Raw genomic sequence first — 21,103 nt, forward strand, 5'->3', positions numbered from 1 at the left:
AATAAATTAGTGGATACAAAGCTTTATTTTTGGCATAGTGCATCATGCATCTGAGGCTATGAATCAACAAATTAGAAGGAATAACGTTATGGTTTTCAAATGTGAGTGAGGTCAGGAGTGTCTCTCATCACCCCCAACAATCTACACTAATGTGCAATGTGTTGGTACTGAAGGATTCATCAGTTACTGAGGGTAAAGTGTTCATCTGAAAAAGAAATTCTGAGTAAACAGTAAATTATTAGTGTTATATGTTATATGACCAAGTTAATAAAAAACCAACAACAACCAGGAGTAATAAAAAACAATTTTATTTTCTTTAAAAAATAACCCTCCCCAACAGAGTTCCCATACTATTACATACACAGAGCCAAAATAAGTTGCTTCCATGTCCTTTCATTCAAATCTATTGGGAAGTGCTATGACAAGGACTGTTCTTGATCAGTGGCTTCATATTGCTTAGTCAGTGAGGCTGTGTGGAGAGGAGTGGACTCTCCGGTGTCCACATGATGCATTTCCAGGGTGACTGCCATTTCGTCTCCCCTCTTCGCAAGGTGCTTTGTGGCTTCAGTGAGTGAAGAACTGCATCTGGATTCAGTGGTGCTGGGACTTTCCCCAGACTGAAATATTTTAACACAGAGTGGGGGGTGAAACACTGGCCCCAACTGCGAAAGGCCCGGCAACTGGTGAGCCAAAATACATAACAGGTTAATATATATTTATATATACAAATCACCTTGGACACAATGAAGGATCAGTAAAACGGTGTACAAAGGCATTTTGATTATGCAAGTTCATAAACATGATTTAAAAATCAAACTCATCTGATCTCTATCTTTTGATCCCTTTCAGCTCAAAGGGGCTCTAACCATCAGATAAGATTTGAGGCGCTTAAAGGGCAACTGAGGTGGAAATCTGAGACTGTCCCCACAGTGCCCTCTTGAGGATACACTCTGACACTAGTCACATTAATAATGATAATAATAATAATAATAATAATAATAATAACACAGGAAAAAAAAAAAGCAGTCTTTAACCATTACACAATCGAGGCAAAACGACTGACAGGCAGCAGTGAGCTCGAGGCTCCTACCTCTAAGGAAACCAAAATAAGGTGGCTCAGAATATCCAGTCATAAAAAATAGTTACATGCATTTTTTTTTCATAAAGCCAGAAAGTGACTAGATGTGAAGGCAGGGCATATTAAGTAGTAATAATAACGGTCCACCCTATCCTATGTAGCAAGCCCCTATCTGTGTTGCCCATGCACACAGAGCACCAATGGGGATTGGCTATCACAGGCTCGGGGGACGGGGCAGGGAATGACGCAGGTATGTGATGGTGAAAGTGGGGATAGGGAGCATGGAGAGAGGGTGATATTGAAAAGAGGGTAAGTGTCCATATGGTTTGGGTTAGGGGGGAAATAAGGGGGCAAGTGCTTTTGAAGAAGATGGTCTCTACGTGCCAAGAGAGGGACTGAAGGGGAAGAGATGTGAGTGTGCTTATGTTAGCTAGGCTACGCGTAGTGGTGTCTGTAAACGCCTGCATGCAGTAGGAGGGAAGAGATTCGTGTGAAACGGGGAGAGTTGTGGGATGGGGCGTGTGTGGGTATGCAAAGAGGTGTGTGGGTGGATGTCAGCAGAGCGCACTGTGTGGCGTCATCTCCATTGATACATGTTGGAATGTGCAGAATGATCAGAGCAAGGTCAGTTGCTGAATGCGACTTCAGCTTTGCAGCACTTAGTGATCACAGACTTACATTTGCCTGCATTCAAATCTACAAAGGAGAGCTGACCTTGCCTATTGCCTTTGTTACTCTTTGTTCAGAAAGCTATGAGAGTGTGGGAGTGAAAATTTAAAAGTGATTTGTGTGTCAAGCCTCAGGACAGACAAGTCTCCCCATTTTGAAGTAAAATAAACCGAGTAAATAAAAAAGTGCCTCGTAATTCCTAAAAGAGCAATGCATACAGAAATAAAACATTATCTTCCTGTTTAAGTGCCCCTTTTTCCATTGGTTGGCATCACATTTGGCTGGTTAATAATGCTGGTTTAGGTGCATGGGGTGCAAGTATATTTGATACACTCTATGCAAATGGTCCCTCTATTGTTATGCTAAGTTTGCCTCTATAGGCTAATTCTCTAAGGGACTGGCCAACCGGCACAGAGTGCGGCAGGACTTCACTCCTGTATCTACGATATGCTACACCTGCTCTTTTTCTGTCTCTGCTAATATAAAGACCAGAGGGCTAGCCTCACATACACTAACAAACTCTTATGTGCAGGACTGGCGGCATCTACATGCTATCACTAAGTGCTAATGTACCATACCTCAGACTCCTCAAGGCCGTTTTAAAAAATAACATTATTCAAAAACATATTAAAAACAAGAATGTAGTTCATGACAACGTTAAAATGATAAGTGTGTGTTTGTGTGTGTGTGTGTCCATTACCGCCCCTCTGGAGGATCCCCATACCAGGGGGCTTGAACACTGGCATCCGGCATTCGGATGGGTAAAGAGGCAGCATCGTGGTGGCAGTCAAAAAGTTCTCAGGATCATTTTTCTTTTTACCGCCTGTTTTCCTCCCATCCGTATTGCATACTTACATACATAGGAGTGTGAAGGTAGCGTACAATACAATTACAATAATAATACCCACGTTTTAAAAATTCAGCATAAAAAGAGCAATAGTCCTGGTAAAGTAAAAACAACAAAAAGACAATAATAACAATAATAATCATAACCGTTTGTGAGTGCATGAGGCTGTAGAGTCTGCCTGTGTTTTACAGGTGAAGAGCTTTATGTTCTTTTGGGTTTGGGTGGGACTGACTTGGCCTGGTCAGGAGTGGCAGATCTGTGGAGTATGTGTAGTGGGCAGTCATAGGGAAAAGGGATGGGGATGAGGTGGTGGTGGTGGTGGGGGGAGGTGGCTTACTGTGGGCTCTCTGCCCACTCAGGTAGGAATGAGGTGGGAGGGAACGATGGTGGTGAGGGTCGGTGTAGCTCAGGCGAAGTACATGGTCCTCAGGGTGTCGTGGTGAATCTGAACGGCTTTGGCCAGCGCCTGGGGGTCCCGACCGTTGCTCTGACCAGACACATGGCTGCCCTCTCCACTACAGACAGAAGACACAGAGAGAAGACGCAGGTCACCGACATGTTACAGTATTTTCATATCTTATGAGCAGAATAAGGTCACCAATAGCTCTCAAATTGTCAGAAAAAAATGTGTGTTTATTTTTAGGAAATTCTTAGAGATATTCAAAAAAGAACTGTTTATGTTTTTCATAACCACACTAACCTGTCATGTTCTTTGTCCACCAGATGGTAGCGGGCGCGGAAGGCCACAAGACGGGCATAGTAGGCTGGCGCAGGGATGGAGACAGAGCGGGTACAACGCACGTAAGTGTGGCACAACTGGTAGGTTAGGATCTGCAACTCATCAGCAGTGAAACGATTGTCGTCCCACAGGACGTAGTAATGAGAGGGTCGGCTGGTACCCTGGAGACAGAGAGTAGGCAGAGAAAAGCATAGCAAATGAAAAATAACCCACTTTGATTATGTAAAGCGACCAAATTATATATTCAGGATTTGGAGTCAAAAACAACATTCTATCTAATTACAGTCCATATACAGTAATTCTCAGTGGATTCAGAAACTTCATTGCCCACAGAGAGCAAACATTTTTGCCCAACAACAGTATGCTTCCAGTATTATTACCTGTATGCCAGCATGGCTGCACAGGTAGAAGTCAAACTCAAAGGGATGAGTGATGCTGGTGTCCACTGTGGTCCCTGCAGGAATATTCCCACTCTTCCCAATCTAGCAACAGACAACACAGGTTGGTAATTATCAAATATTTCATCTAAAAATAACAGAAATGTCGGATGAAAAGAGAACAAAATAAAGAAAGCGTTGTGTACGAAACAAAAAAAAATAGTAAATTATAATGACTTTATGAAAACAGTGGACCACACCACAAAATACCTGAGGGAAATAAAACAGGACTTATGCATGTATAGAGACAAATATATCAATACAAGTATTCAACCTATTTAAATGTCTCCCTTTAACTGTCAGACTACAATCATCATTATTTACCATATTTCTTGCAAAAAGCTTAGAAAACACCATGAATTTGTGTTACTGACAGCAATTGCACCAGCACATTCTGACTACCCCACAGTCAAATAAACACAGATTATGAAAAAGCTCACTCTTTCAGACTTGTCAGCACAGAAGAGGCGTGTGTGGTGGCGTTTCTGGACCACGATGTAGGTGATGCCTGGCTGATAGTCTTTCTCCAGCTTGATGCATGCATCTCTGATGGCCAGGAGCTCGTAGTGGAGAATCTACAAAACACAAGACCATCATTCATTAGCCCTAACAAATGTGAATCTAAAAATATTGCTTACATAGTTCGTGTTCAAGAAAAATGCTAAAATGCTGTCCTGCAACATCACGTCAGATATTTTTTAACACATTTTGGAGATGCTCCATCATTTGGAGAGATTCATTGGATTCTATGTCAAGCATCATCCCAAAATCACAGAACACAGAACATTGTTACACAGAACATTGTGGATATCACCAGCTGTGAAAAGCGTCTCCACTTTTGGTTGTCTTTTTGCAAAATGACAAATGCACTTTTATGTATTCACCAAAACATCAAATCAAAAACATCAACTTCAATTGCCTGGGCGCCACATACCTGCGGCAACTGTCCTTCAGGAACTCCATCTCTGTAGAAGATGATCCTGGTGGGCTTAAAGCGGGTCGACTTGTAGAACTGAATCAGCAGCTCACGCACCATGTAAGACAAATCTTCAATGATCTCCTGCCGGGGCCTCTGGACCCGCACTGTGGCACAATATCTGCTGGGATGGGCATCCATACTGCCTACCACCTGGAAGACAGAGGAGGAAAGGAAGGAGCTCAGTAAGAACACGACACTGTCAGGGTTAGGGGTTGACTTCCCACTGGGGCAACATATGCTAAAATGTATGCACTTGTGGTACGGTAAGGCGCTTTGGATAAAAGCATCCATCAAATGGCATATGATGAAGAAACAGATAAAGAAAATGATAGTGGACTGTATCAAATCTGTATAGTGGGTTAACGTGTGAGTAATAAGATAAGATACTTTATTGTCTGTTTGCACAGAAATTTGTTCTGCATTTCATGCTACAACAATCAGTTAAAAAGCAACATCATCCCACATAGACAGCTGAAGTAACAAAAACAGTCCAATGCAATACAATACGATACAATAACCGTCCTTTGGTCCTCTGTCAGCATGCCCATATCCACATTCATGGTCATGCACACAAAGCATATTTCCTTATTGCACGCTCCCAGATAGCACTCATATACAAGGTCCTTCTCAAATATCATCAGCCTTAGTCCACTGAACAAGTGAGAGAGGGAGGGGTGAGCGGAGCATGAAGAAAGTCAATGCTGGTGTGTGTGTGTATGTGTGTGTGTAAGTACTGTCAAAGTGCCCTTGAGTAAGGCACTGAACCCCTAACTGCTCCGGTGGAGCTGCTCTCAGTGCGAGACTGAAGTGGTACTGTACAGCTCCCAGGCATCAGTATGTGAATGTGTGTAACCCTCCCTCACCCTGCTCTTCTCCCCCCCAGACAAATGCTGTAAATAGCAATGTGTTCTTACAAAACTTGCCTAGTTGAATAAGGTTTTAAACAAGAGGCGGTTTAGCTGCATTTTGTTTAATAACCACCATAACCACCATGATATATTAAACATAGCCAGTAATGCTAATGAGCTCATTAATTAGGCTATTAAATTAGCAAATATTTCCATCTCAATGTACTTCACATAACACGTGTAGGAGTAGTTTAAAAAAAAATCAGTTTCCTTAATAATATGCACATTTATGCTGCAAGGTGCTCGGAAATGTAATGAGATTATCTATTCTATAGGGGGAATCTGTTGTGTAAGTATGACATTTCTATCACGTATTGTTCTTGAGTTATTGTGTTCACAAGAATGTATCTACTCACAGACACACAGATGCCACCATGACAACAAAATGCCCCACACACTATGTACCATGGTAGCGGGATTTAAAAAAAGAAGCATAAAAAAACAACACAAAACACGGTGCAGAGAAAAATATCATCATGAAAAAGAAAAAGACCTAACACTGCAACAGTCTCATTGCTAATTCACAGATATGGTTCATCTTTCTCCAGTGTTTATATTTGCGCATTAGCATCCCCTAGAGGCTGCCATTAGAAAGTGTTGAAAGCTCTCTGTCAACCCCTTTTTTTTTTTGGGCCCAAACCATTATAGTACGCACTACAATCATCATTATTCACCATATTTCTCCTCAGTCAGAAAGACGGAGACAGACCCACTCTCCTCTCCCAACTTCTGTCTGTGTGACTCAGTCGTTCGTCATAATTGCTTGGCAACAACACAGCCAACCACAGCCCAGCTGAGGTTGAGGGCAGGCGAGGTTTGCAGTGACGTCATTTCCTTTTTGACCGTGAGTCAGTGCTGAGCCATTTGTTTCCCCTCCATCCCTCACAACCTCCTCCCTTACTACTTTGTTTATTTTGTTCGGCCTCATTTATCGTGAATCCAAGCTTAAAAAAGGCTATATTGGCTGCAGACGGTTTCCATAAAATGGTCTTTCTAGGCAAACTCCTGTTGCCTGACTGCATTTGACTGTCTGGTCCTCCACCACTAATGGAAGCCATCAGACAAAGAACCATATACATGTAAGTGTTTTGATCAGCCAAAATACTTCAATCCAAAGTGTGAGTGTCGTACATCACCTGAAAGTACACAATAGCCTACTTATTAAAGCTATAAATGCATGTGTACATTGACACATTGAATGTTCTGTGCATTTATAGCTTTAATAAGTAGGCTATTGTGTACTTTCAGGTGATGTACGACACTCACACTTTGGATTGAAGTATTTTGGCTGAGTGGAAAACATCAGTCATCTTAAAACTTAAAATATATATAGATCTTTGTCTAAAAGGCTTTGATTATCTGTGAGGATGTGGACGCTGATGTATGACTAGACAACCTATTGGTTAGAAAGACCCGGGTTCAACCTGACCTCTGACCTCCTGGCAAAAAAGAATCACCCTACACAGATCACATTATTATTATTATTATTAAAATCCTCTAAGTATCTGATGATTGATGCAGTTAATTTTAAACAGGTCTTAAGCCTGAGAGGAGGCCCAGAGGTGAAAAGTCTTTGTGAACAGCCTTTTCCCCTGCAACTACTCCCCCTGGCTGCTGCTGTAAATAACAATGTGTTCTTGGTGAACTTGTGTTGTTAAATCCCTGCAGTTTCTCTGAGACTTACAGCAGTAATGGAGGGCTTCTTCCCATCTCCAGCGGGGGGGTGCGTGACGTCTGCTCCCAGGAAGATAACTGGCTGCTGGAACACTGCTGACCTGAGAGAGGGAATCGGGGAAGAGATAAACTTACACTCATTCATTAAGAGAGTACGAGGTTGCTTTTGAGAAGTTATCGAATTATCATGGTTTCGCACAAAGGTGTGGTGACACCGGCTGAATTGCTAAACACCACACCGGCTTATCCATCTTAAACTCCTTGGACAGATGTCCTCTACAGTCAAGGCAGTGCTGCCATTAATAGAAACAACTGTGACAGGCAGGACTTTGCTGTGGGCAGAGCAGGTGAATGAGACACCACAGTGTAGCTGGCAAGCTAAAGACTGCCAACACATAGCCGTGAACATTAGCTGTCTGACTAACTTGCCCACAGATGGGATATTAGGTAGCCGTTAATAAAGCCCTGGTAAACTGAATAGCAGACAAATTATACAAATTCTTCCAAAGCAGATCAGATAGAAGTGAGTGCAAGTTATGCTGCCACCTAACAAATGGCTAAAAAGTATTTACCGTTAACTGCCTTTGTGTCAGATTGAAGCACGTGCATCTTGATTCAGCCAAAATATGTATTTTAATAACTAAAGAACATTGGATGTGGTAATGCTTCTTTAAGTATTGTAAGGACTTAATAATAAATAAGCTAGTATTAGAATAAGCTAGTATTAGATAGACACTTGTTAAGATTTAGATAGCAATACAACTCAACCATCTCAAATATAATGAGTTACTCCAACCAATCTGTTGTTTACTTTCAGGGCAAGGCTGCCACTATATCAGTACTCTCAAAAAAGTTGAATATATGTGTGAAAGAAAAAAAAAATGCAGCCCAGGCAGAAGCTGACCGTTGGTGAGGCACCAGGATGTTGTTGATGCCTCCCAGCTTCACATTGATCTTGAGGCAGAGGTTGGAGAGGGTCTGAGGCGACGTCTTCACCACGTTCTTCACCTGGACACACTGGGTGGCCATGCCCAGGAGGGTGTCTCCCACACGCTTCACCTCCGCTGAGGGGGACAAGTTGGAATTCAGACATCAAGAACACCATGATGCTAAAGCACTGAGGTAGCTGTCACGTCCATCTTAGTCCTGTTCTCTGACTTTTGGTCAAACTTCTGTGTCTTGAGATGGTTTGGTGCTTTTAAGACTACTTTTTTCCTGTCTTCTTTGTGTACTTTTTACTATTTATCTGTGCAAAAAATAAACTCTAACAGATTTCCTATCATAACAAAGTCTACCATGGTTTGTATCTAGGAAAAAACAAACAAAAAAATTAAAAATTTAACATCTCGTACCATACACAGGAGTCTTTCCCGGCAGGATGACGATGATGAGCTGCAGTCCAGAGTAGGTGTTCTTCAGGTGTCTGAACATGGGCTCCACGCTGTCGGCTCCCTGGGCGTATTTACAGAAACACGGCTGGCCCTGGATGGGCATCCCAGCATCCTTAGAGATCTTACGCAGCTGGTCTGTGAAGTTCCTGAGGGGAAACCAGGATTGAGAGCCAGGCAGTTAGGAAAGAAATTCAGCAAATCAAGCTAAGTCACTGTTCACTGTACTGTATGTATTGCACTGTATGAGCGGTCCTGTTCCTGTCCTTATACCATGTGTGTAATTATGTACTGTGAGACTATTTTTGATGTCTCTGCCCCAATGTCATTAGGACAGATTCCTACAAATTTATTGTAATTGGCATTTAAGGATTCTGATTCTTCTGTAAGGAATGAATCACTTGCTAGGAGATGCTAGATGCTAAATGCTTGGTTTATGGATGTACATTTTTTCTCCTGTTCCACATTGAAAAAAACTATATTAAATGTGGATCTTTTGACTCACCAGTATCCACTTCAAGACACATCCAAAGATAATTACGGGGGAAAAAACCTCCCACTGTTATCGCTCATTAGTACTTACTTGAGCACCTCCTCTCGGCACTGTTTCTGGGGGGCAAAGCAGGCAATAGCCCACACTTTGATCTCTATGCCGTTATAAAACTGCTTCCCCCTCATGTCCCACACTCCCTGGTTGGGGGTCGCTATGGCACGGTTCTGTGGAAGAGAAGAAGACCCGGGGAAAGAAACCGTTTAAGCCAAATCAGGTCAGATCTATAGCAAATTAGATCATTTCCTTTCTCTGTGGATGCATAGTTCTTTGGGTGATAAATTAAATAATTTTTTGTGTCACATTTACAGTACATATGCCATCTGTACATAACACAATCACACCACATGTTTGATTTTCTCAATAAAAAAATACACATAACCTAGAAATTCTCTTGTAAAGAATCCAAAAAATTTAAAGTTTTTTTGATACCTTAAAATCAATAGCTACCAAAAATCTGTATGGTACTGATAGGTATAGTTTTTGACACTCAGCCCTAGGTTAAGTGTCCCTTCTTCCGGACCTCTTAGCATCACAAGTAACAAGTTTTTTTAGTGATTACTGAGCCTTTTCTTACCCGTCCTCCATACTGCAGGATAGGGGCCGGTAACACTCTCCCTGTCACCTCAGCCATATCATCTTTCACCTTGATCCCAAACTCTTGGATATACGGGTCCAGGTTGAAGTTAGCGTTCTTCATCTGTGGATAGCAAAGGGCAATCATTCATACTTTGCTGTCACCGAGTCTGACGTTCCTATACAGTACCGCTACAGTCAGTTTTGTGGCCTCCACCCACCAGGTGTCTCCACTACTCACCAGCCTGCTGATCTCCTCCTGTCTGTCGGGTGCAGAGCGAGCCGTGGCTTTGATCATGGTGGAGGTCTGATTATCTGTCAGCTTCTTGATGCACCGTTGACCTGCTACAATGTTACACACCTGGAACGAGTAAATCCCAAGTCATTAGTGTGGAGAAATTGGTTCCTTTATTCACGTGCATTAATCCTGGCCTTCAGACGAAGAATCATTTAGGTCTTTTAAAAGCCAATGCACTTGGAGTTGGGAGTCAGTCCAAATCATTTGGCCTGTAAATTGTTATACATCATCTAATACATGAACACCCTCTACTGTCTTAACTTTTGAATAATGAACTCCATCTAAAGTCTAAGATAATACGATAATGAGATTTGAAAACATCACTCCTCTGAAAACTTAAAACTCTGATTCTTTGACCAGATCGAATTTCAGAAGGTAATTTGTCTTTCCTCACCTCCAGCGGCAGGTAGGTGTGCTTCTGCTCCTGGCCCACCTGTAGACATGGTAGGTGGGGGTATTTTAGCTGCAGGTTGTACTTCTGCTTGAAGTACTGGGCCACTGTACATTCTACTGTCTGCCCACTCTCCAGCTGGAGGGGAAACCTGGTAGTGAAGACAAGAAACAGACCATCTCACTCTCATGAACTGCATGAACACGGAAGTCGATTTTTCCATTATGAATTGCAAAAGATTTAGAGTGAAAATACCCATTCATGGTCAATATTTCTGGACTTTCGGTCCAGAAATATTGACCATCCATGTGGTCAATTATCCATATGGTGGTGTGACGCCTGGATACATGGATTAAGGTTTTCTTGGAAGTGTTTCCTTGTGTGCTTCAAGGGTCTAAGGCTGGTGGTGCTGGGTAGGTTAGGCTGTGTAGAATAGGTAGGCTTGCTATGTCTTGCTATAATTTGCTCTTGTGTGTCTTGTGCTTTGTTCTGCTGCCTTTTGTTTGTCTTATATCATTCTGTTCTACGATTGATTGTTTTTCAGTCAGATCTAGTTAGGCTCATTCTCTGTAAAGTCCCCTTTGAGACGTGCTTGTGATAAAGGGCTATATAAATAAATGAACTTGAACTTGATAAGCTGCATCTGGAAAAATCACTGATGCCCAAGATGCATATTGATGCCAGTAGTAAGGAGAATCTTTGTTACTTTATAAGAAGAATCTCTTTCACAAACTAGTTCATATCCATGTAGACTATTCATATCCATATAGCCATTGTGGGCATATCCATATAGATAGGGGGTATAGGGGATATTTCTAGTTCATAGTGGTCATACATGTGGTCAGCTGCTGACCACAGTTACACCTACGTCTGGTGGCTGGCAGGACGTCGGGTGACATTGCATACGCGATACTTCCTCTTCATCTGGCCACAGTGGGTCACCTCCACCTTCAGGCCTGGTAACACAGGACAGCAGGACATGCACGCATTAACACACAAACACACGCAGGACGATAGAGATGGTAATTTTAACTAGAGTAATCAAAGAGCTCCCCAGTTGTTATCTATACCAGAATGTGGAAATATATACATGTAGAAATTTAAACTGACATTTTGATGTTGAAATAAGCTAGCACTACATTCACAAATTTAAAAGAAAATGTCCCTGACAAGAAATGGTGCTGCAACTTATGTACAAGGTCTGGGGAGACTCCTGAAATGCATTTGCTTGGTGGAAAATTAGCAAGGAGCATGTGAAATATATAGCGTGATGCGTTTAGACAGGGGCCCGGAGGTGTTAAGGACCTTTTAGAGGTGGAGGGGCATCATGGTGTTTGGAAAGTAGTTTCACACTGTCCAGTAGCCCACCTTTGATCTCCTTGGTGAAGCGGACCCTCTGTGAGTCAGTCAGAGTCTTGGGCTGTTCATCGATGTTACGAATGTCCAGCACCTCACACATGAACTCAATTACAGGCTGGGCTTTGTAGAAGGCCGTGGCGGACACTAGAGGGGGATAGAAAGCAGCAATGAGTCTATGAAGGTGGAGAGAAGAGAGAAATAACTAAACAAAGGTTTAGTTTTTTTTAAGTTGTACTTGCATGGATTGTCCAGAACTTTTATGGACATTTTCATCTACAATTAAAGGCATTTAACGGACGCTCTTATCCTGAGCCAACAGCACAAGCAGCCAATAGTAATGAGTGCACTGGCCTACATTTTGCTGTAATTATTGTCAATCATAAGTGATTGTTCAAATCCTCTTTGGTCCCAGAGTAGATTTTAGTTTTCTACATGAGAGGATATTCTGTGCCACTGCTTCTGCCTAGTCATACAATGTCATAAAAACACATTGAGATCATTGAACAACGACATCAATGACTTCATTCACTCTGGTGAGCTCGTCTCCAGTGACTCACCATCAATGTTAAGCATCATCTTCCACATGGCGGGGCGCACAGACTGGTGGAAGCCAAACCACACTTCCCTCCCCCCACCCAGTGGGTGGTAGTATCCTTCAGGTGGGGAGAAGAATGAACGGCCCACTGGAGTGTACCTAATTGGGATGTGGGGGGGTGTGGGGGGGTGTGTGGTTAGAAATGATGAGTGTACAGAATGACTCGACTCAATTCACAGCATGACCTCAGCATGATTTCATGTGCAGTAAAGTTGTTGTCTCATCTGGGAGGTTTAAAAAAATAGTAATTGTGCTCAAGTATCACTGTATCAGCAAAGAAAAGGATATAGATTAAAAAAATGCAGCATATTCAAGATATTCAGCATATTCAAAACAAAGCTCCTATTAGCTTGTAAGAATTCCTGCTATGGCTCTTGACAGATTGCAGATGTTTGGTTTATGGATTTACATAATAAGCCAAGTATTATTAAAAAAGGATACTCATCACTGCTGCTGAGTGAAAACCTTGTATCTCTAAAATGTCAACTTCATAGGAACTGTTAGAGGACCAAGTAACTATTCAAAAAAAACATGAAAAAAAACCTCTGAAATTGGAGTTTTATATCTGTAAATAGCGCTCTATATTCCAGAAAAGCCTCAAGCCAGTTATCATTATTCCCCCGCTCAGCATTGTTCAGTGGACACTTTCACACAGGTCTCAGCTAACAAGCATCTTTTGTTTAGTGACTCTGACCCCTGGAGCTACTAAAGTCTGATGCAGGTGAATGGAACGACCCCGTTAACCTTGCTAGCCTGATGCATGGTTATAATGCTGTCAACAAACAATGAGCTTGGCAAAAACATGTTTTCCAATCTGCTCCTGAGAAGTACATCTGTTGCTATGCATAGGCTACAGTATATCTCTCTGTAATTGTTGATTATCTTACTCAACAGATAAATTGAGAGAGGGGGGATGCTGCATGTATGTACTCATTATGTGCATTTACATGGTGTGTGTGTGTGAGGGGGGAAGGAGGGGGGGTGCGTGTGGTACAAAGTGTACCTCATAGAGGCTAGGTGGCGCATGGCCACGTCCAGGGCTTGGACAGAGTCCAGGGGGACCTGCAGCCGGCCGCTGACCAGAGTCTCCTGGAGGAGGCGCCATGACACCTTGGCCAGCCAACGGATGGACACCTTGAAGATTCGGTCCTTACCCTCACCGGGGATAGTCACCTCAAAATCCACCTGGAGGGAAGGAGGACAGAAAGGAGGGAGGGAGACGAGGAAACAGAGAGGGGAGGTTAAGGACAACACAGTGGGACATGCTTTGATGGAGGTGCAAACAAACATAATATAACTGAAGAAAGATAGACTATGACTAAGGACTTGCATGCACTATAAGATAAGATGAACTTTACTGATCCCTCAGGGGAAATTAGGTGGTAATGGTATGGTTATATTGGTACAACGCAAAGCCACCGCGAACATCTACCTTCTCACTCCCGATAGGAAGCGCTAGCACCGTGTAGATGTTCTTCTTGCCGTCATACACTGGCTTCCTGTCGCCGAAGAGCTGCGGCTTGAAGTGTTGCACCATGTATTCCACCACCTCCCTGCGGGAAGCGACACACACGAACACAACATATTATTAATACGTGCCACCGATTACGCTGTGTTGGAGACAACAACAGATGCCGTTCTGCCAATTAAACCCATCACCCTATCGGGATGCTTTATTGGGACTGGGGGAGGGGGGTTTGAAGGTGATAGGATATTGATCAAGCAGGATGCAGCTGGTAGAAGCAATATCTCATGGTCGTGGGGGGGAGTGGCAAGGACAAAAGGAGTGGGAGTGCAGGGGGGCCCACCTTTCAATGGACGGTGCCTTGGCCTTCATATAAGTGTGGGGGATGAGGAGCCATTTTGAAAGGGAGAGGTCACCAGGCTTGACCCTTGCATGCCTTCTTGGACCCTTTGTCTAAAACCCTAAAACCAAACGGCTACCTCCCAGGAATAAATTTCAGCTCAAAGACCCTCACTCAATGTTGAAAAAATGTGTCCTTCCCTGGTGCTAGTAGATGCAACTTTTGGGGTATTTTTTTTTAGAATTTAAGTTTTTTTCTGGACACACAACTCCCATTAGTTACGAATAGGAGATTACAGATTTCCTGCTTTTTGTTTTTCTGTTCGCATCCCTGCTGATTCGGAGGAGAACAAAGCCCAAGGACTCTCCCAGATTGTTCTCTAGAAACCTTGTCTTTCTGCGGAGGAAAACTCCAAGGATTTGAATGAAGGCTCATTTGTTCAATCAAGAACAGAGTGCTATATGAGGACACAAGTTCTAGGTCAGGGTTTTCTTAGTAGACAGAAATAAAACATGTTGAGTTATTCCTTTCAGGTTCTCAGAAGACTAAGTTAAATTAGTCATCAGGTAGCAACAACAGATCAATACTAGACCATTGAAGCAGCACAAGCCTTTAAAAATCTGCCAAAAATAATGGCCACTCCAAAGACAGATTCTGCCTATTGACTCTGCAAACTTTACACCCTATCTTTCACCAGCTGAAATGTTTTTCAAAAGCTCCATTAACACCAGTGAGCAAATTGGGTCTTTTAATATTTGAGAGGTCCTACTGAATGGAAATGTTAATAATAATGTAAACAGATAAAGTGTGGCTTACAATCCATGCTAGGCTACATCCAGAGGTAGTGGACCACAGCAAGATACTGCCTCTTCACACTAAATGACCTCTTTTTTGGGGGGAAATTGGGGCAATTAACTGATATTAAACACAGGCAGTGAACTTGATGCACCATCCTTGTTTTTCATAAACTGTCAGATGCCTATCTCTGCTCCTTTGAGTCATGCTGCATCATATCACAAGGTTGACTGAAAAGCCACTGCTGTTCATTCTATCCAATAATACCCTTCGTATCCTCCCTCAATGAATTCCTAATTGTATTAGCAAATCAGTGACTGCATCTACATTTGGGCTGAGACAGTCAAGCCCATTTCGACTTCGCCTGCATTTCAAATACTTCTCTTCTTCAATCAAACTCTGCAGGGTAAGCAACAGCCAAGGTTAAGGGGTCAATCAAGTTAGATTCACTTTCGACTCCACCATCTGTCCAGACCAATCATCACTCAAGCAAGGCTACTGCTGGCAGAGAGAGGCCTACCTACTACCCAATATGATCTGAAGCTCGTGTAGCCTTGGTGTTTAAGTTGTAGATATGGAAATACTTAACTTCCAGCTCTTAACTCTTGACACTTGCATGCAGCTTTTGCCATCTGATTACACAAGGATGCATTAGATGACAGGTGTTGAAGGACAAAAACTGGACTTTTCTCGCATTGCTATCGGATCTTCCAGGCCTGATTTGGGGTTGGTCAGGCTTGGTAGGATTTTGGAAGAGGTGCTGCCTTAAATATAAAGCATAGTAGAGAGGAAAATGTGAGACACTCTCAAGCTAAAATATATGTTTATTAGCTCAACATGGTCTGATGGAGGTCGCAAAACCAAGATGTCATTTTTTTTTAATAAAAAATATTTTTGTTTTTGAATGCGAGATTGACTAGGCTTTGATTATAATCAAAATTCTACATAGTCAAAATGCAGTCTGGCCACAATGTGCAAAGAGATGGGGAGAAGTAGTGGGGAAAACGAATATGGACACAGATTTAACCAAATACAGCCACAAGAAACACATAACATTCATTTTGAGGCCAAGTGTCCATATTCAGCAATTTTTGTCTTCTCGTTACAGATCTTTGTGATCAGATCTCAAGAGGGAAAACTTCAGTAGGTGTAACCAGGCTCTTCACATGTTACATCACCTGTTGACTCGTCGGGGGCATTTGTCAGGCTTGATGTCCACCTCGTAGTGGTAGACATCCATCTTTGGGATCTCCACCTCGAAGTAGTTGGCCAGCAGCTTGATGGGCTTGCCCACGGTGCCCATGCCCGGCCGGCGGGGGGCCTGGAACACCTGCTGCAGGGGTGGGGGGAAGGCCCCCATGGGCACTGGACAGCCAGCGGGTGGAGATAGTGGGTAGGAACATGGGCATGGGGAGTGGATGGGCACAACAGGAAATGATGTAGGAGTATATGTGGGTGGGATGTAGAGGTGGTGCAGGAGGGGAGTGGTTAGGTGCAAGCGTAGCCATTTAGACAGCAGCAGAGAGAGCAAAAAAAAAAGGCAGTGTGGGCAGAGGAAAGGCAGGGGCAAAGCAGGCACACAAGGGATAACAAGAACGGTTAAATTAAGCGTGGGAGGTGGCAGAGAGAGCAGAGGAAGTGGTTGCGAAGAGCAGAGGACAGGGCAAAGAGGGCGAGAAGTGCAGGCATGAGCCGGGAAGGAAACGTAGGCAGAGGCCAAGAGGGCATGACGGGTGGACAGAAGAGAAGAACGAGTGGCAGGAACAGGAAGACAGGAAGGGTGAGAGGGAAGAGAGGAAAAGGAGAGGTGCAGTGAGAAGGGAGCAGTTGAGCAGCAAAATGAACACGGGGGGGGGGGCAGCGAAGGGGGGAGAAGTACGTCATAGAAGGGGTAAGACATGGGGGTGAGAGGGTGACAGAGGAGGACATTGACAAGGCATAAAAAAGGGGAGGACGAACAAAGAGATTAGGAGGACCGGGGGGTGAACAGAGGAGAGAAGAGGGACGATTCAATGTGAATCAATGGCAGGGGGGAGGAAAAAGAATATATTAGAGAAATGCTTATTTACATAGCACAGACACAGAAGAATACAAACTTAATTTAACGCTCTTCAGAAAGTGGTCAACGATTTCAACCACCCTTACATTGAATTGTTTCATCAGAGACATTGTGTAGAATAATCTGGACAATTACACTCTAGGTAGGTTGGCATAAATGAGATTTTTCAGGGGTTTTTTTTTACATACAACCACTCATTCATAATAGGAACTTTGGTTTCTGGTGCTCCTGATCACATCCCTGCGGCATAGGTTGCCCTAACATAAAGGCATAGAGTAGCCAAGGCATGTACAGCCAAATCCTAGGCCTATCAGGGGAGACTGCATTAGCAAATATATTGTGTGTTCAAGATAGGGCTGCTTTTTCAGAAATCCTGTGTTCAACATGCTCTTGGTACATTAGTGTCCCACAGGTTTAGGTTAGCCTTGGTTTGTACAGCTTAGGCCTAGAAGGGCGGGATTTCACAGGCAGAAAGACTTCCATTTGAAAACACAATTAGCCCATAGCATGCAACTTCCATTTAACTGATGAGTGACTAGCTATCACAGTTTCCAGACCAGCGTCATGTGTAGTAAAAAAAAAAAAAAAGTCTGAGGCAGTCAGGAGGTCTAGGAGGCGTCCCCGACTGGGTGCTAAATGTGAGACTAGCCGTGACTCCTGCCTGAGAGGGGCCCAGTGTCTTAACCTCTGGGTCCCCAGAGAACAGCCCCCTCCACCACAACAAAGACCCCAGCTGCCCTGCTCCTCCGTCTCACACTCACACACATGGCTGTGCGGGAGAGGGAGTGCCCTTGCTACAGCGAACACACACTCATGCACACAAACACAGGGGGGCCCCCCTCTACATTCCCAGCCTCACCATGGAGACACCACGGCAACACAGCATTGTCATGGAGATCAGGGAACCTGTGTGTGTGCGTGTGTGTGTGTGTGGAGCTGTTGGAGAAGATGGGGGGGCTGCCACCGTGGTCGTGCTAAAGGGACCTTGGCCTTTTTGGTCCTTTGGTGATTGTTTTCCCACATCGGGCCAAGGCTCCTGTCACCAGTGTATCCCAAAGTGGAGGATCCCTGCTTTCAAGAGCTGCTATGGAAATCCTGGGGTCAAACACACCACTCAGTCATATGTGCACTAAGCCTCCAGAAACCACCAAACTGACAGGAAGAATAACATTACCCAGAAAATATACAGAGAGTTGCTCTGCTTAGTGTGTGTGTGTGTGTGTGGATGTGTGTGTCTATGTGTGGAGCCGAGGACTCGTACACAACAACACATTTGACAGACACGGTAAACACAGACACTAGGCATGTGTTGACGACACGTACAAACAGTATGTGCATGTACTGTATGTGTGTGTCTGAGTGTGTGTGAGCGTACGACGCGTACACACACACACACACACACACACACTCATGCACAGTCACACGCACATACAATAACACACACTTCGCCCTCGTGCCAGTGAAGGCAGATGGTGAGAAGTGGAGCCAGGGCTCTCACATATCCCCAGACAATAGCAGTCTTTCCCTGTCGGTGGGACTTAAAGCAGCGGGAGCCCAGTCGAATCAACTCTCTGCTTTACTGCTGCAACCCTGCATCACAACATGGACTCACTCACTAGCTACTGTCTTTACAATGACGTAACTAGCAATAATCCCAAGTCACATGCCTTTGAGGGGGGAATGACTACTTTAAAGTTATATTTGAGAGGACATGTACATTTTTAGTACACTTTCCTGTATAGCAGTTCATGAATGGTGGACCACCAAATTTGGCTGTTTCAGGGACCTTTACTGAGCTCTACTGTTTAACTTTCATTCTGAAAACCTTGTCTGGCAATAGTACTTATACTACAGTTTCAAAAGGAGCACTAGACGCAGGGTCAAATTATTACAATCTGTGTCCTAGATGTGGCTTTTAAGCATTTTTACCTGTTTACAATTATGAACATTGAGAGCTAGGCTAAAAGATCCTGAATTTGGTGGTGATAGTGGATCCCCAAGATAGCTAATGATGGAGGATGATTGCTGCTGAACAATGAAAATGTTCGATCAAAGTGAAATAACTCTTTAAACTCTCAGAATGTGGAACAGTAGTGGCTGTTTACAGCAGGTTTCCATCCCACATCAGGGGATCACAACAGGCCAAGTGCATGAATGAGAAGAAATAGCCAATTATGCACCAATTGTTTTGGCCAAACTACTTGGCTCTCTGAATAACTGGCTGTTGACCATGAGCTAAACATGGCAATCAGCTCAATCTTGGAAAATAGCACGTTGAATCATCACACTTCAAACACAAAAGCACAGACTTTGAGATGAGGGGCCCCTGGGGCCCTTCCCCCATCCTAAAAAATAAAAACAAGCCTATTCATTGAGGAGATCTAGGTTCAGCATCCTGAATGACAGCTAATTTTAATCAAAGGCCTACTTATGCCAAAAAAAAAAAAAAAAAAAAGAAATCTTGAAGGTATGCAACTAGTTAACAGGTTCTACAACCACTTCACAAAATTACCTTTAAAAAGGAAATGACTGAAACATTAAAACTCTAAACCCTTAGCCTGCCCTAGACTGGTTCAAAACAGGTTCAAGGGTGTATTATGTGTGCAAGGGTTCAAGATTTTCCACAATATGTGGACTTCAGACCTGGGCATAAAGTCAAACACGATCTAGCTGCTGTTTTTAATGGGTTGCCTCCACACCTCAGTGTCATCCAAGGAAACTGCCAAATAAAGACCATCATATCGCTGCGCAGCAGCGGCAGATATGAAACTGAAGCATGTTGAGCTACATGTTACATACACATGCCATGCATTGTATTGCACACGTGTCTCAGTCTTTCTGAATCCAACAACCAAGTTCTGCAAAACCCCAGCAGCACAGATGTGGTGATTTCACAATTGAGGATTATTTTTTGGTTCGATGCAAATAAATAATTCATCCATCACTGCAGATGTTAGGCCTGTGCTTATGTCCCACATGTGTGCATGTAAGATATCCGTGTTTAACAGAGTCCAGACTGCCTTAAGACTCGGAACAAACATAAGCTAACAGTGAAGGGGAGGCAGCTCTGTGGGGGTCTGCTGTTAGGGGTGTGCGGGCTGCAGCCAGCTGCTGCCGAGCTGCTGCTGGAAGGCGGGCTTCACCTCGTCCCTCCTCACCGAGATTCCCACGACCCCCCTGCCCCCGCCCCTGGCTGAGGACATTGTCAGTGCACCAAAAGACCCGTCTATCGCTATAAATCTGGATAAATAATTTCGTTTTTTACAAAGTGCTGTAGAGGGCAAGAGAACCCCCATATATCTATCTCTCTCCCCAACGTTACAATGCCACCAGCCCAAATACACCTCCCTGATGCCAAGGCCAGGCCACGGTGCCCCGATTTTGAACTGCAGTCAATATCTGCAGCAATTATTCAGGTAGCCGGATTTACTGACATATTAAACCTCTAAACGAGCAAATAAAGGTAGACCTACCAGCGCCAGACGGTCCCGGCTCCATCCCATTCACTTAGCCGCGCGGGTACAAGCTAGCTAGTCCGGGGTGCTGTGGCCAAAACGCCGGCCCCTTCAGGCTGGAAGCGTCTCAGACTTCCAGCCCCCTCCTCTCGGCGTGTAGTCTTCTCCCTCCTCGGTGTACCCCCGCCCCCTGCCCCTGCGAGAACCCCCCAGACCCGCAGAGGAGTTGAGGCTAACGGCGATAGCTGCCAGTTGCCTGCCTGTCTGCCTGCTGACCCAGGAGCTGGTAGCGGCAGAGCTGGAGGACGGTAGTTCTCTTGCGATTCAGTTTTTATTTCGTCGGGCGGAGTGATCTCCCCCGGGGCCCGGATTCAGCCGATTGTCCGCGGCGTTGTGATTTCTCGTCGGTCTGTTGTGCTCCTGCTCTCCGTTCAAGCAGGATTCTCCAGCGGAACAAAAAAGGCCAGCCCCTCACCCCCCAAAATCCGAAGCTTCTTCTTT

At 44.0% G+C, this 21,103-nt stretch overlaps 1 protein-coding gene across 1 annotated transcript; it reads right to left on the minus strand.

Moving 5' to 3' along the window:
- Positions 1 to 292: 292 nt before the first annotated feature.
- On the minus strand, positions 293 to 20,751 carry ago1 (argonaute RISC component 1). The gene is made up of 19 exons (XM_071926612.2): positions 20,621 to 20,751; positions 16,267 to 16,453; positions 13,921 to 14,041; positions 13,492 to 13,673; positions 12,451 to 12,587; positions 11,903 to 12,037; positions 11,403 to 11,490; positions 10,538 to 10,685; positions 10,087 to 10,206; positions 9,847 to 9,969; positions 9,303 to 9,436; positions 8,684 to 8,868; positions 8,236 to 8,395; positions 7,342 to 7,432; positions 4,705 to 4,899; positions 4,211 to 4,345; positions 3,714 to 3,815; positions 3,295 to 3,494; positions 293 to 3,109 (listed from the first exon to the last, which is right to left on the minus strand). Exons 1-19 carry the CDS (start codon positions 20,643 to 20,645, stop codon positions 3,001 to 3,003), a joined length of 2,577 nt encoding a protein of 858 aa, XP_071782713.1. The 5' UTR covers positions 20,646 to 20,751; the 3' UTR covers positions 293 to 3,000.
- Between the last annotated feature and the right edge of the window lie 352 nt (positions 20,752 to 21,103).

Source organism: Centroberyx gerrardi, chromosome 12 (assembly GCF_048128805.1).
Source record: "Centroberyx gerrardi isolate f3 chromosome 12, fCenGer3.hap1.cur.20231027, whole genome shotgun sequence".
NCBI classification, from domain to species: domain Eukaryota; kingdom Metazoa; phylum Chordata; class Actinopteri; order Beryciformes; family Berycidae; genus Centroberyx; species Centroberyx gerrardi.

Coding starts and splice junctions, on each gene's coding strand:
- ago1 (XM_071926612.2), bottom strand. CDS start 20,645: ATGGAGCCGGGACCGTCTGGCGCTG. Junction 16,454..20,620: donor GCCGGGACCGTCTGGCGCTG/GTAGGTCTACCT, acceptor CTGGCTGTCCAG/TGCCCATGGGGGCCTTCCCC. Junction 8,396..8,683: donor GGGAAAGACTCCTGTGTATG/GTACGAGATGTT, acceptor TGTCCCCCTCAG/CGGAGGTGAAGCGTGTGGGA.